The sequence below is a fragment of the Diplotaxodon limnothrissa genome, linkage group LG17 (assembly GCF_057381915.1).
Source record: "Diplotaxodon limnothrissa isolate DT_005_m linkage group LG17, D_limnothrissa_male_GT1.1, whole genome shotgun sequence".
Lineage (NCBI taxonomy): Eukaryota > Metazoa > Chordata > Actinopteri > Cichliformes > Cichlidae > Diplotaxodon > Diplotaxodon limnothrissa.
Genome location: NC_140612.1, coordinates 17917976 through 17930889, shown reverse-complemented (window position 1 = coordinate 17930889; position 12914 = coordinate 17917976). Strand labels below are relative to the sequence as shown.

Genomic DNA, 12914 nt, shown 5'->3' with positions numbered 1-12914 from the left:
GTTCACACGTCAAACAGTATCCTAATGCAGCAAGTGCTCGTGTGTGTGTGTGTGTGTGTGTGTGTGTGTGTGTGTGTGTGTGTGTGTGTGTGTGTGTGTGTGTGTGTGTGTGTGTGTGTGTGTGATTACAGTGAGCATCTGGTCCTACTTTCAGTTCTCCAGCTGATTCAAACAATCAACATTCAGCCTCATGATCTGCTGTTACTATGGTGATGTAACTGGTAAGACATGAACCACCTTCATAACCCTGAAAAAACACAGTTACACCTGAACATGCCTCCAAAACCACAGATCTGTGTGTGTGTGTGTGTGTGTGTGTGTGTGTGTGTGTGAGAGAGAGAGAGAACTTGAAGCTCCAAATGTTTTCTGACACACAGCGAGGCGAGTCATGATTTTAATATTTTGAATATTCAGTGTTCACTACTTCTCAGGAAGATCGAACCATTCCTGCAGCTGTATGCTGATCTAAAACATGCTTTGCTTTAACATCATCTGCAGGTGGCGCTAACACATCTACACAGTTTTTGGCCCCTATGAAAAAAACATGAAAAACATGATGGAGCAGTAAAACGTGGGTTGTGAGGTACAAACAGGAGAAAGATTTCTACTCCAGAGTGCTCACCACAACTCAGTCCCATTACTGACAGAGGTGTGCATCACCGAGCTGTAACTAACCCAAACTAACGTAAACCTGCAAAGCCTTTCTGTTTACATACTCAAGCTAACAACGAGCTGCATTCTCACCCCTGCAGATTCACACCCTACTGCTGAGCTTCACTCTTTCTTTTTCTGAAACGGAGGCAGCAGAGGCATGTGATCATAGAGACTCAAGTGTCCTTTTTACTGAGACAGCGGCAGCTCTTTTTCAGCACCACGGACAGCTGCCCTTAAACACTGAAAACTGATGTCTTCAAACCAAACACCAACACGCTCTTAGCTCCGCCCATTTTTGGACAAGAAGCTCCACCCACTTCATACACACATGGTCAGCATCACCTACCCCAGGGTCGTCATGGTGACGATGGTGTACCAGAAGGCTGCGGGGATGCTGGTGAACTTGCTCCCGGACATGCCCTTCTCGGCGTAGAACATGACAGTGGCGAAGATGATGATGGCCATGGTGAGCGAGAAGAGCAGGAAGCCGAGTTCCGAGGCGCAGCTCTTCAGCGTGTAGCCCAGGATGCGAAGTCCCGCAGAGTGCCGCGAGAACTTGAAAATCCGAAACACCCGGAAGACGCGTAGTGTGACGAAGGCACCACTCACGTCCTCGTTGTCGGTCATGACCAGGCCGATGTAGTACGGCATGATAGCCACCACGTCGATGATGCTCATCACGCTCTTCACAAACTTGTAGCGACTGGGAGCGACCAGCAGGCGGAGCAGGTACTCCACGGTGAAGATCATGACGCACGCAGTGTCCAGGCAGAAGAAGGCCAGCTCGTACCGCTCACCACATGACATCACCTTGACACGGTTGGGCGCGGTACCGCACGGGACCGTCTCCACCACATTGGCGAGCACCGACACTGCGATGAAGAACCCGGTGACATAGTAGAAAACCAGAGCCATGGTGGATGTGTGCGGATTCTCAAAGGCGCGCCACATGCTCTCCCGGAAGCTCATGTCAACGGGCACTGGCTCGTTGGACTGTTCAATGTCCTCATCGTCCTGGATGCGCTCCTGGTTCTCACGCCGCCGGTCCTTGTAGTCCTCATAGCAGCAGTCCCCGATGATCTCTGGAACGATGCCAAAGAACGCCAGCTCCTCGTCGTACGCCGCAATGCACTCCTGACGGGGGTAATGCAGCTTCCCAGTTCGGTAAAAGTTGAGGATGTGACGGAAGATGTCCGGGTCACGGTCAAAGAAGAACTCGTTGGTCTCCTCGTGGAAGAAGAAGTCTCGCTCTGTGCTGCCCAGCAGCGTGTCCGGGTAGCGCTCCAGCGTGTCCCGCCATGTCTGGAACCTCGTGCCGCTCACGTTTAGCACCAGCAGCCCGTCCTTCGTGCGCCGCTTCTCCTGGGGCGGCAGTGGCATGGGCGTGCTGGCCACCGGCATCCAGCCAATGGCCGCCGCGCGTGCGAACGGCAGCCACGCGGCCACTCCCGCCGCCATGCTGCTCCCAGAGCCGTGCGCGCGCTCAGAGAGGGGTCAGGCCGAGCCGCGGGAGGACATGCGGGGGAAGGGGGTAGCCGGGGAGCCCGAAGAACGGGCCGTACGCACCAGTGCCACGCGGCGGGGTCACGGACGTCCACGTGTGCCGCGCGTGTACAGAAACGCGTAAAAGTGGGAAAAACTCTCAGAGCGTCGCTCTCCTCTTTGATTCGCCGCTCGGACCCGCTCCACGCGCACACACGCGGCCGCCACGCATGCTCTGTCCAGGCTCTGCCCGCCAACGGTCCCCCTGATGTCGAGAGCTGAGCGCGAGGAGCAGCGCGAGGAGCAGCGAGGACAGACTCGAAGCTGCGCTGAGGAGGCTCGCTCTCACACACAGAGAGAGAGAAAGGGAGGCGCACACACTCCTCTCTCTCTCTCTCTGAGGGGGCGTGTCATGGAGCAGTTCTCGGATCAGATGGAGACACGCGGACCGTGTGTAAGCCCTGGCGGGCACGCGCCCCCCCGTCAGGTGGAGCAAATTGTTTTAGGCTCCACAGGGAGCGCGCAGGACGTCTCTTTGTTTTTTCCTCAGGCAGCAGAAGTCCGAGGAGGAGGAGCTTCATGTACTTATTACAAAAGTTGCCTGTATGAGGGAGAGCTGTGGCTCAGCAGGTGAATCTCAGCGGTCCCATCATTAACGCGAGAGAAAAAAATACTGTGTGTGTGTGAGAGAGAGAGAGCGAGAGAGAGATGAAAGCTGTGTGTGTGTGTGTGTGTGTGTGTGTGTGTGTGTGTGTGTGTGTGTGTGTGTGTGTGTGTGAAATATCAAACATTTCCAAAATTTATGAGAAAGAGCTCTGCTGTATCCTTGTGTGTTTGTTCTTGTGTGGATCTGATTCTGAAACAGCTTAATGCAAAAGCTGAGTGGACACACTGTCCCAGCACACGGTCAGTATAACATCTTAACTGTGGTCTCTAATGCTTTCAGGGATCCGTGTAAAGCGCTGTAGATGGTTGAAGTTAAAGGAAATTCTCACTTAGTTTTGAGAAACTGTCCGAAAATCACTGAGCTGTGAAATAAAGTATGTCATCCTGAAACGCACTGATTCGACCAAAATGTTCAGGCAGCAGCGCTCTAATAGTCTGAAGGCCAGCTGGTCATCCTACAGACACAACTTAACAAATGCTTCATTTGGAGAGGAGCTCAAGTGGATCCAGCCTTAGAGAGAAGGAAGCAGAGATCCTGGACCTGGTCTCCAGCCGGATTGCCTGGCATCGTCAGGTCCATTAGACTCATTAGTCTAATGGACCTGATCCAGTGTTTGCCAAAGTGCCTGGGCCTGTTTTACTGCAGCTCCACACTCTCACTGCAGGAGGTCAGAGTCGTCGACACATCTGGAGTCTCCTCATTTTTCATAAACTCTGGCTGCTAACCAGTTTTCTGTTTATGGAGTGCTGTGACATCATAGCAGAGTCATGTGTATCTCCAGACTTTTTTAAAGAAGTTGCTTTCTGTCTGACACCTGTTACTCTCAGCCAGCCTGCTTAACTTTGGGATTTCCTCTCACAGAAGATGGCAGCTGAACAGCTCCGAAACATCAGTAGCCAGATGTTCGTTTGTCAGTCTGAGTGAGCCCCACTGAAATCAAGTGAAGTCAGAGAAGAGTAGGTGCTCGGCAGTTCGCAGACCCTCTAAACAACATTATAAGCACCGGATCGCTTCTTCCTGTCAGCCATTGCTAACAGGAAGAAGCACACAGACTAACTTCAGGCCAGAGAGCATGTGAGATGAGGAAGAGTTAACCAGCATGTGGAGCTCATTTAAAACTGCGCAGAGCTGAATAGACGTGGCAGACATCAGGAAGAGTACCAAAAAGAGCACAGACATGAGCAGCCCAAAGAGCGCAGTCTTCATCACACAAGAAGTCACATGACGGGCTCTTAGAGACGCTCCGAAGAGATGGATGTCCATGAAACCTACACACAGAGCAGGTTGATCCATTGAGTGAGTTAGAGCTGTGCTGAGCTCCAGCATCAGCAGTCAGAGGAGGTGCAGGCAGGAGGCAGGAGGTCTCACACTGCTCCTAAATCACAGAACACAACGAAGCCAGAGCAGCTCAAATCAATGCTGCCAGTGTGTGTGTGCTGTCATTCAGAATCTTTGATTGATGGCTCCCTGCAGAACTAACAGGGAGTCTGTGTGTGTGTTCCCGTCTTTGTTTTTCTCGTTATGAGTTTGTGAAAATCTCGCCACTCTCCATCATTATCGACTGCGGGGTAAACATCATGGTCAGGGCCGTTACAGGCCCAGCGCTCTGAGGTGTGCGTTTCTTCTCAGGACATCTGCAGACACGGTGAGTTTAATGATTTGTGATTGGCTGCACCGGGCCCAGTTTGTGTCTGCGGTCCATCAGAATGTAGCTCCACAAACCCTTGGAGAAAGCAGGGAAACACACAGACCAGGCACTGCCTTAGAATCTGTCTGCTTTGACTCTCCTCGAGCCTCTCAGAGGTCAGAACTGCTCACACAGACCTGACTTGCTTTATTTCAGTGATTATCATTAAACAGAGACACACAAATAATCCATCGCTCTGATCAACATGCTGCCCTCAACACTTCGAGCTAATTGGCTGCCAGGGATTTGCAGGTCAAAGGTCAGTCACCTTTTTTTTCCCTCCTGCACAGAAATTTATTTACCACAACAACCCAACCAAACGCCTGAAGAGGAGCACTCAACAGCTGTATGACTGTTTCCTGTTTACCCACACGCACACACACAGACACTCATGCACATCTAAGACAGGACAGACTCCTTCATTTCAAACATGATTGCATGATGCTGTTGTTTCACTTTAGTGTTCATGTTGTGGCTCTCTGGGTCATGTGATATCCCCTCCACCCCACCCCCATCCTATGTATTGTTGTTGTTGTTTTTTTAAAACTGGAAATGAGGATTTCATTGGCTGAGAAGAGGATGAAGACCCTAACTGCCACAAATCCATGTGAAATGCAGTCAGGCAGCGTCCTTCAGTGTTTTCATGAATCTGCATTAAAGTGGATGCCCTTCATGAAATGATTTCATGAGTGACCATGATGAAGTGGACGAAGAAGACGAGCTTACTGATCATCAGGAGATGCAGCTCAGTGAGAAAGAAAAATGCACTTATCAAAATAAAACAGGAAATGATAATCAGGGACGATGAAGGAACTAAGCGAGAGAAAGATGGACGGATGGGAAAGCTTTAAAGACATGAAGACACAGAAGTGATCATAGGTCATAACCCCAAAGGACTGAAACTCAAAGGCACCGCAACTCGACTGCAGGCTCGACAGGACGCCATGAGAGGGCATCAGTAACAGCGCGCTGATCGTCAGCACTCAGACTAACCCAGCGAGGGATGACGCAGAGAGAATGTTTCTTTTCAAACTAGAACCATCAAACTTCTGCTGCATCAGAGACTCAGAGAAGGAACACAAACCTAACTTCATCCACAGATGAACATCACACGTGCTGATGTTTCTGCAGCCTGAGTGCACAGCATTTATCTCTAAGACTTCAAGAAACTTCAGAGGGAGGGCGTTATTGTTCCATGTGTCTGTTCTTGGAAACATGCGGGAAAACTGGAAAATGTAAGCTGACAGAGAGCGTGGTGTGAAGCTGCTGCCTGAATCACAAAGTAACTTTAAACTTCTGATTTTCCGCCGCGGTGCAGCGGCTTCACGTCTCAGCTGTGAGAAAAAACGGTTTAATTACAGCTTCGTGCCAAACACCCTGCCGCAGATGTGCTCTGCATTAAACAGCAGCTCCTCTGACTGCAGCAGGTTTCCCTACAGCTACAATTACAGCTCATTACTGTTTCAGATATCAATTAGACCCAACACACACACACACCGGTATCAGAGGGACTGTGGCAGTTGTACACTGAACCCGATTTCATTAATAACTGACATTTAAACACTGCTGTAGGAAATGAGTTTTTAATGCCAGCAGAGACGCTCATACTGAATGTATTGATTATAGATTATTGATGATTTTCCCAGCAGTTTCATCCCTTCTGAGGTTCAGTTAAGACTAATATATTCATATCTTTGAATATACCAGCCAAGCTCTTGAAAACCCCGTCTGCAGAACCCTCTGCCAACTTTCTCCCAGTCAGTCACTGAATCTCACATGTAGAAGTAATTTTACTCCATGTCTCACAACTCACTGTCACAATCTGGTGTGTAGAGAAAGCAGGACTCACAGGCTGGTTTACAATATCCACATTTTTTAATACAGACTGAATTGAACATGAATGATTGGAATTAAATGGGAACCACACGAGGAGTTGAAAGGGAACTGAGAGAACGTGAGGGCTTAAATAGACTGGATAATGATGATGAGTGGAAACAGGTGAGAACACAGCTGGGATAAATCTAACTAATGAAACAGAAGAAGTAAAATGAAACATAATGCACACAGACAGATGACTAACACAATAAAACAGGAAACATACGTGGGAAACTAAACAGTCCAAACTGAGGATAATGGCACCCGACACTCCCTCTTATAAAATAGATCAGTGCTCCAGAGAGATCTGTATGAGGTCTGATCATCACTTCTCCTCCTGACCTTAAAAAAGGAGTTTCACTGTAATGTCCTCAGTCTGAGTAACTGTGACGTATATTTACAGTGTTTGACCTCGATGAAGCATTTGAAGTGAACAGGCTCTTATTTGTTTGGGGCAGTATATCAGAAAGTAAATAACAGGTGAAACCTCAAATGCAGCTCTTTAGTAGGATGTGAGTTGGAAAGAGTAGGAGTTTGGTTGGTCTTCTTTGTTTTTCTTTTCCTTCTCTGGAAGGATTATGTCATAGGCCAGTTTGAATTGAGAAGGTGTGGTCTGAGAGTATACAAAGCTGGACTGCGGCATGTGAGAGAGGGATGGATAGGTCGCCATTTTGGAATTTGCCTTGTATGTGTGTAAAGGATTGGCCAAAAAAACTAAGGTTGTTCGGTGCTCAGTGATCTCTTACAGCCTGATACACAAACTCTTCTGGTCTCTGCAGATAATTTCGCCCCTCATAACAGCTGTACAGGCGCAGAATGTTTTTATAGAAGGATGTTTTGTACTTGTGAAAACTACTACATAAACACAGATAAAGCAGCTATTACGGTAAATATAAGGGCATCCTGTGCAGGAAGCCTCTTTGTTCTCGTGTTTTACGTCTCCATATAAAATGGTGTCTCTCTGCTCACAGGCACAAACTGACATACTGGTAGACTGATATAAAAATGTGACTTTCCTAACCCAGCGATCCCAGCCAAATCAATGAAACTCTTGACAACGTTAATGCTGAGAGCTCTCATTGTATTCCTTTGGATTCCAGTGTGAAGATGCTGGTCTCCCTCAGTCCTGTTTGCTATGAAACAGGAAACTAGCGGGCTGACGGGGAGGAGGTGTCTTTGAAAGGCAGAGAGGAGAGCAGGATGAAGGAGTTGTTTCATCAGGTGCAGTTTGAAGGTCATTGAGCTGCTGCTGGATGCCATAAAGATTCCCGAGCTTTGTTATAAATATTTGAAATGTGTCAGCCTGCCAGTGTTTTCGGAGCTTCGATTGGCTGAGTGTTTTTATTTGATCATGCTGGTTCTTTGTGAAGCTGTTTGAGTGGTTATTACAGTCCAAAGTGAATCTAAAATGCTGCGTTCACTGCAGATATTGTGTTAGTGAATAAAGAAACACAGCTGTCCATATTTCATGTGTGTGGAAGCTCTCAGTGACGCCTCAGGCTGGCCTGGAGATAACTTTGATGTCATGTTTGTGGCTCAGATGATGTTCAGCTGATCGTATTTTATCTCGTGATGATGCAACTTTAACAGACACACATCTTGCTACACATTCCCAGCTCCATGTGTACCACGACTGACAGAAGGAAAGGAAGTCAGAGAGCTGAACAGCAGCGATGTTTGGAGGTTAGTGAAGTTTTGGAAGAACTGAGTTTTATCTTACCCCCTCAGAATCAGAAGTTTGCAAACACACTTACACATACATAGACCCCCAGTAGTGTCTGGCAAATGTCATTTAGAAACAAGCATCTTGCATAATTCCTCATAATTCTTCTTGGTTTTCTTGGCACAAACCTGGCTTCTGCGTGTGACCCTATATGTATACTTTTAAACTGTGTGGATCAGAGAAACTTCAGCATTAATTCAAACTTGTTTTTTAAAGTCATCAAAGATGAATGCTGTACAATTGTTTCACCTCGAAAAAAGATTTCAAAGAAATGATTTTTTAAAAGCCCCAAATGACCCTGACATCCATGAACAGGAAGAGTGGATGGAAACTTCTGACCACAATTCAAAGCACCGTCATGTGAGAAGAGGAAGATAGAAAATGGACCAGACTGGTGCACAGGAAATGTCTGAGATGAGTCCATCCATAACACGAGCTTAGTCATCTATTAGTGTTTTTCACGTGATGCTCTTTGAGTCTGAGAATAAACTCAGGAACTCAGGAAAGCAGGAAATAAAATGAATTTGTCCAATTTAAAGAAGAAAAATGTTTCTGCAGGAAAAAATGCCTCAAAAATGATGAAAAGCACTGGAAAAGATTCAGAGGGAGACGTGTGCGTCACAACCAGCAATGACCATTATTTACCCTATTTACCGTTCAGACTGGAGCACACTCTTAGAAATCTGCTTTCAGGGTCTTTTTCAGGTTCCCTGCCAGTACAAGAGGAGCTGGTCAGTCCCGGTTTCAACTGCTGGATGAACACAGGGAAATACAGGTCTGCCTGTCTGATTGAGATGAGCTGTGTGCATAAATCTGATGTCTGATGGCTTTTCTTTGCTCGTAAAGCCTCATTTCTCCTCATCAATATGGATTCTCTCGAACTTCTTTGTGTGGCACATCGTCTCTCTCAAGAGACTCAGACCTCAAGTGTTCAAACCTCCATGACACTTCCACAAACTATCGACTGACCTCTCCAGCTCTTTGTTTTCCCACAGAGCACCTCGCTCGCAGAGGCCATTTTGTTTTTACTCCATTATTCAGAGCACTCTCAGTTTTACTCTCAGGAGGACTCTCAGTGTTGTCTAATGTTTTCTGACCAGGAAATTCATTCAGTGTGAGTGTTAGAGCCAAAGGATGAACACCGTTTCCTACAGAAGCACCTGGAAACCATCCAACCTGCTCAAGATCGAAACTGTGACTCCAAGGGAACCTTTCGGAGAGGTTGGAGAGGTCGTTGATGTGGATCAAGGACATGAATCTGTTTGTCCATGCTGTCTCACAGCAGTTCCCCAAATACAGACGTCAGACTCTCATTTTGCTCTTTTGTGGTTTGCATGTCCAGGTTTTATCAGCCTGCTGTCTTAATGATAGGCCCACAAGCACATGCAGGAGATTTTTCCAGGTTTTAAGTTTAGATGGTTGAACAGTTTCTCTTTTCTTTGCTCAAAGCTCTGAGAGAAGAAAGCAGGGGAGCTTTTTAATCTGTATCAGCCTGCACACAGCTGCAGCTGCATCTGCAAGCTCCTTTGTAACCCACCTCCTCCACGTCGGCTCCTGCTGTTTGTGAGAGAATCAAAGTCATTTGTGTTGTCAGTGATGCTGTGCTGTTCTTTCTGAACAGAAAACCTCCAATTCTGAATAAATGTGGAAAAGCTGCAGCTTTCTCTCCATGTGGATTTTTGTTTTAAAGTATTTGGAGTAAATCTGTATCTTTAAGTGCTTTAAATGAAATCGTTTGCTCTCCTGGGAGCCCATTACTTGCTGATCTAAACTGTGCGTCTGACTCTCACCACAGCGATGGCTGCTTTTTTCTGTCTGTAGCTGTGAAACGGGAGAAAATAATATAATTAAGGCAATTTAATCATCATCAGGCACAAGTTCCCCACCTCTCCCTGCACAGTCTTCATCTTCCGTATGAATGTAAAGACACTGCACACCTTCCTGTTACTAAGCCACAAACAAGGAATGAAAAACTGGATGAAATAAAAAAAAGAGGAAAGTTTCTGTCATTTTAGCAGCTTTGAGCATTAAAAGATCATTTTGCTTCCTCTCCCTTTGCAGTGGCTCTCATTAATGTATGTGTTGTTGCAGGGCTGCTAATATTGACTAGTCACACATGTTAATGTGAAATCCAGCAGAACATGTAGATTATAATGTTGCCTCCTACATTTCTTCTGTTGGATGTTGTTGTGTTCCGTCTGTTTTGTGTGGTTCCCTGACATAAATAAAGTTTCTTGCTTCTTTTTGTTAAAGTCTGCTCATCATTTGTGAACCTTATTTCTGCTCTGCTGCTGCTTTTGGATTCGCTGTGGGACGGTGAGTTTTATGTCGTCACTGTCTCAGCTCGCACTCAGGGTAATGTTTGCTTCCCAGAAGGCTGCGGGACACGTCTTCAAACAGACGGCATGAGCAGCTTCCTCCGAATCCCCTCGACAGCGCCGTCCTCACTGCTGCTGCTACACCAATCGAACCTGCTTCAATTGAGGTTCCAGGTCGATCTCTGAAAACAGAAGGTGTGATGTGAAGCTTCCGCCTCCTTCCCTTCAGCCCCTGGGGTCTGCAGCAGCTCGTGTGAAGAGACAGGATGCTGCAGTGCTGCTGGAGAGATTCAGACAGAGAAGCTCACCATGTGCAGACTCTGGAACATTTTTCACTCCAGCATTCAATCACATTTAATATTTATGACTCCACAGAGCTTCTCCATTGTTTGTGTCTCATTTCCACTCGCAGCCACCTGCAGAACTACCATCTGGAAATGAAGTTTGGATACAGCTCCATTCACTTCAGTCTGTGGTTTCTTCTTCAAAGGGTCAGGTTGTAAGGAAAAGTACATAAATCTATGACCACAAGGGGGTAGCACTTTAAAGTTGTGGTGTAGCTTAAATAAATATATCAACCTGAGGTTTGAATGTCCACTAGTGACCAACTATCACCATTAAAGATGACGAGCCACCATCGAATTGATCAAAGTTGTCTGAGATGGGATAAAAAACCTTTGCCATTACTCTGCCAGCACCCACTTGTGGACAGTCCAGGCCTCAGTTGCCTAGTTAACTGCCAGCGGTTATTTCACAATTCATCAATTGAAGTCGCTGAATAGCGTTGAGTTTTGATAGGCTGTTATGGTGTGTCAGACGCGCACATCAATCCATTCATCTGGAAAAATGACCACATGTAATCACATCAATCAGCTGTAGTGGGACTAGACTGCAGATCAGACATCTCCGACACCAAGACATGCATTTTGTTCCTGTAATGATGACTTCATTTCTTCAGCTGTGTTTGATTGCATTAGTTTGGTGGAAGTTGGAGTCATTTTCATGCTTGGAAAGTCGTTACAGACAGAGAGAGGGTAGATTTACTAGCCAGGCTGACAAAAGTCAAGATTTAGCAACAAAAGATCCAAACTCTACAGGTTACATCGCATGTTTCGAATCAAACTGTCTGTCGTGTCCCTGAGCAGGAAGCAGATTTATGAATCATTAACAGTTTTTGGTGAGCAGCAGGTTTTACTGAAAGACTGAATGATTCAGGTCCAAACAAACTTTCACCTCCCCTCTGGATGCATTTTTAAAAGGCTCCTCCACTCTGTGGTGGGATTAAATGTTCAAGTTTTTTATCAGCTTTGTTTGTTTGTTTGTGTGTGTGTGTGTGTGTGTGTGTGTGTGTGTGTGTGTGTGTGTGTGTGTGTGTGTGTGTGATGTTGGCATGTTTATTACCATATGAACTGTGACAGCACCCAGTGATTGGGTTATTGGTTTGTTTGTTTCAGGACCCAGTGAGACGCCCAGCCATGGTTCCTGTCCTGTAAACCGCAGCGACCCTGAACACACAGTCTGCAGGTCTATCAGTCAAAGATTGATGAGCCGAGGGCTCAAACACAACAAGTTCTTCCTGAGCCTGTAATGACACCACGACAACACTGCAGACATCTGCTTGACAGCCCGAGGCTCAGCTCGCTGCTTCTCCACCACATTAAACTTCCCGTGCCAACAGATGTCATTGCTGTTTCCTTCACCGGCAAATCTGCGCAAGAACAACACAGCAGCTAAAACACATGAGTGCCGCACACACGCCTCCAACAACATGTGAGCAGGTCTCTCAGAGCTCCACAGAATAAATGAACTCCAGAATAAAACCAGATTTCTGCTTACAGTGACTGGACTTCAGCGCCTTTAAAGCGCTGCGTTACAAGGAAAGCTAAATCCACCAACATCCACACAAATCCATCAAATTACACAACATTCAATAAAAATAGATTCAAAGAATAAAATGAGCAGTTCAGAGACATTAACAAATACAAAGTGGAGCCTGGAAACAGACACACTGAGAATAAATAATCCTCTGCTTTGTGTCCAGACAGAAAAAGCTTCTTCTATTTTTACTCCCGCTCTCAAAGGAGAAAACTCACTGATCATTTATAGCCGCAGGTCCAATTAAAGCTTCCACAGGAGGCAGAACTCACTGCTTTGTGTATCTGGAGCAAAAATGCTCAGCTCAGAGAGTCTGCTGTGGTCAGTAAATCCTGAATCAGCTGACAGCAGGAGGAAACCTCTGGAGCACATTAGAGACCACTTTGTGTTTGTCCCCTGGAGCTCACTTTAGTCCCACTCTGATGTGTCCTTGGTCTGAAGGACTTGGAGATAAAGTCACATGACAGTGATGGAGGAAGGGGAGTGCGGAGGACAGGAATACATGAAAAGACCAAGTTCAGTTCAGGGACTACAATTAGCAGCTACACCCTGTTTTGCCACAAAGTCAACAAGGCCACATCCCTAATAATGCAAACTTTGACCCTCAATACAATTTAAACAGGTAAGTTATAA

General features: G+C 46.5%; 1 protein-coding gene across 3 annotated transcripts in view; it reads right to left on the bottom strand.

Moving 5' to 3' along the window:
* The window catches only part of LOC146614855 (A-type voltage-gated potassium channel KCND2-like), a 108906-nt gene extending 106794 nt beyond the window's left edge, over positions 1–2112 (bottom strand). For all 3 annotated transcript variants that reach the window (XM_085376530.1, XM_085376531.1, XM_085376529.1), the window contains exon 1: positions 1001–2112. In XM_085376530.1, coding sequence (XP_085232656.1) covers positions 1001–2112 — 1112 coding nt within the window. The remainder of the gene's footprint in view (positions 1–1000) is intronic.
* Between the last annotated feature and the right edge of the window lie 10802 nt (positions 2113–12914).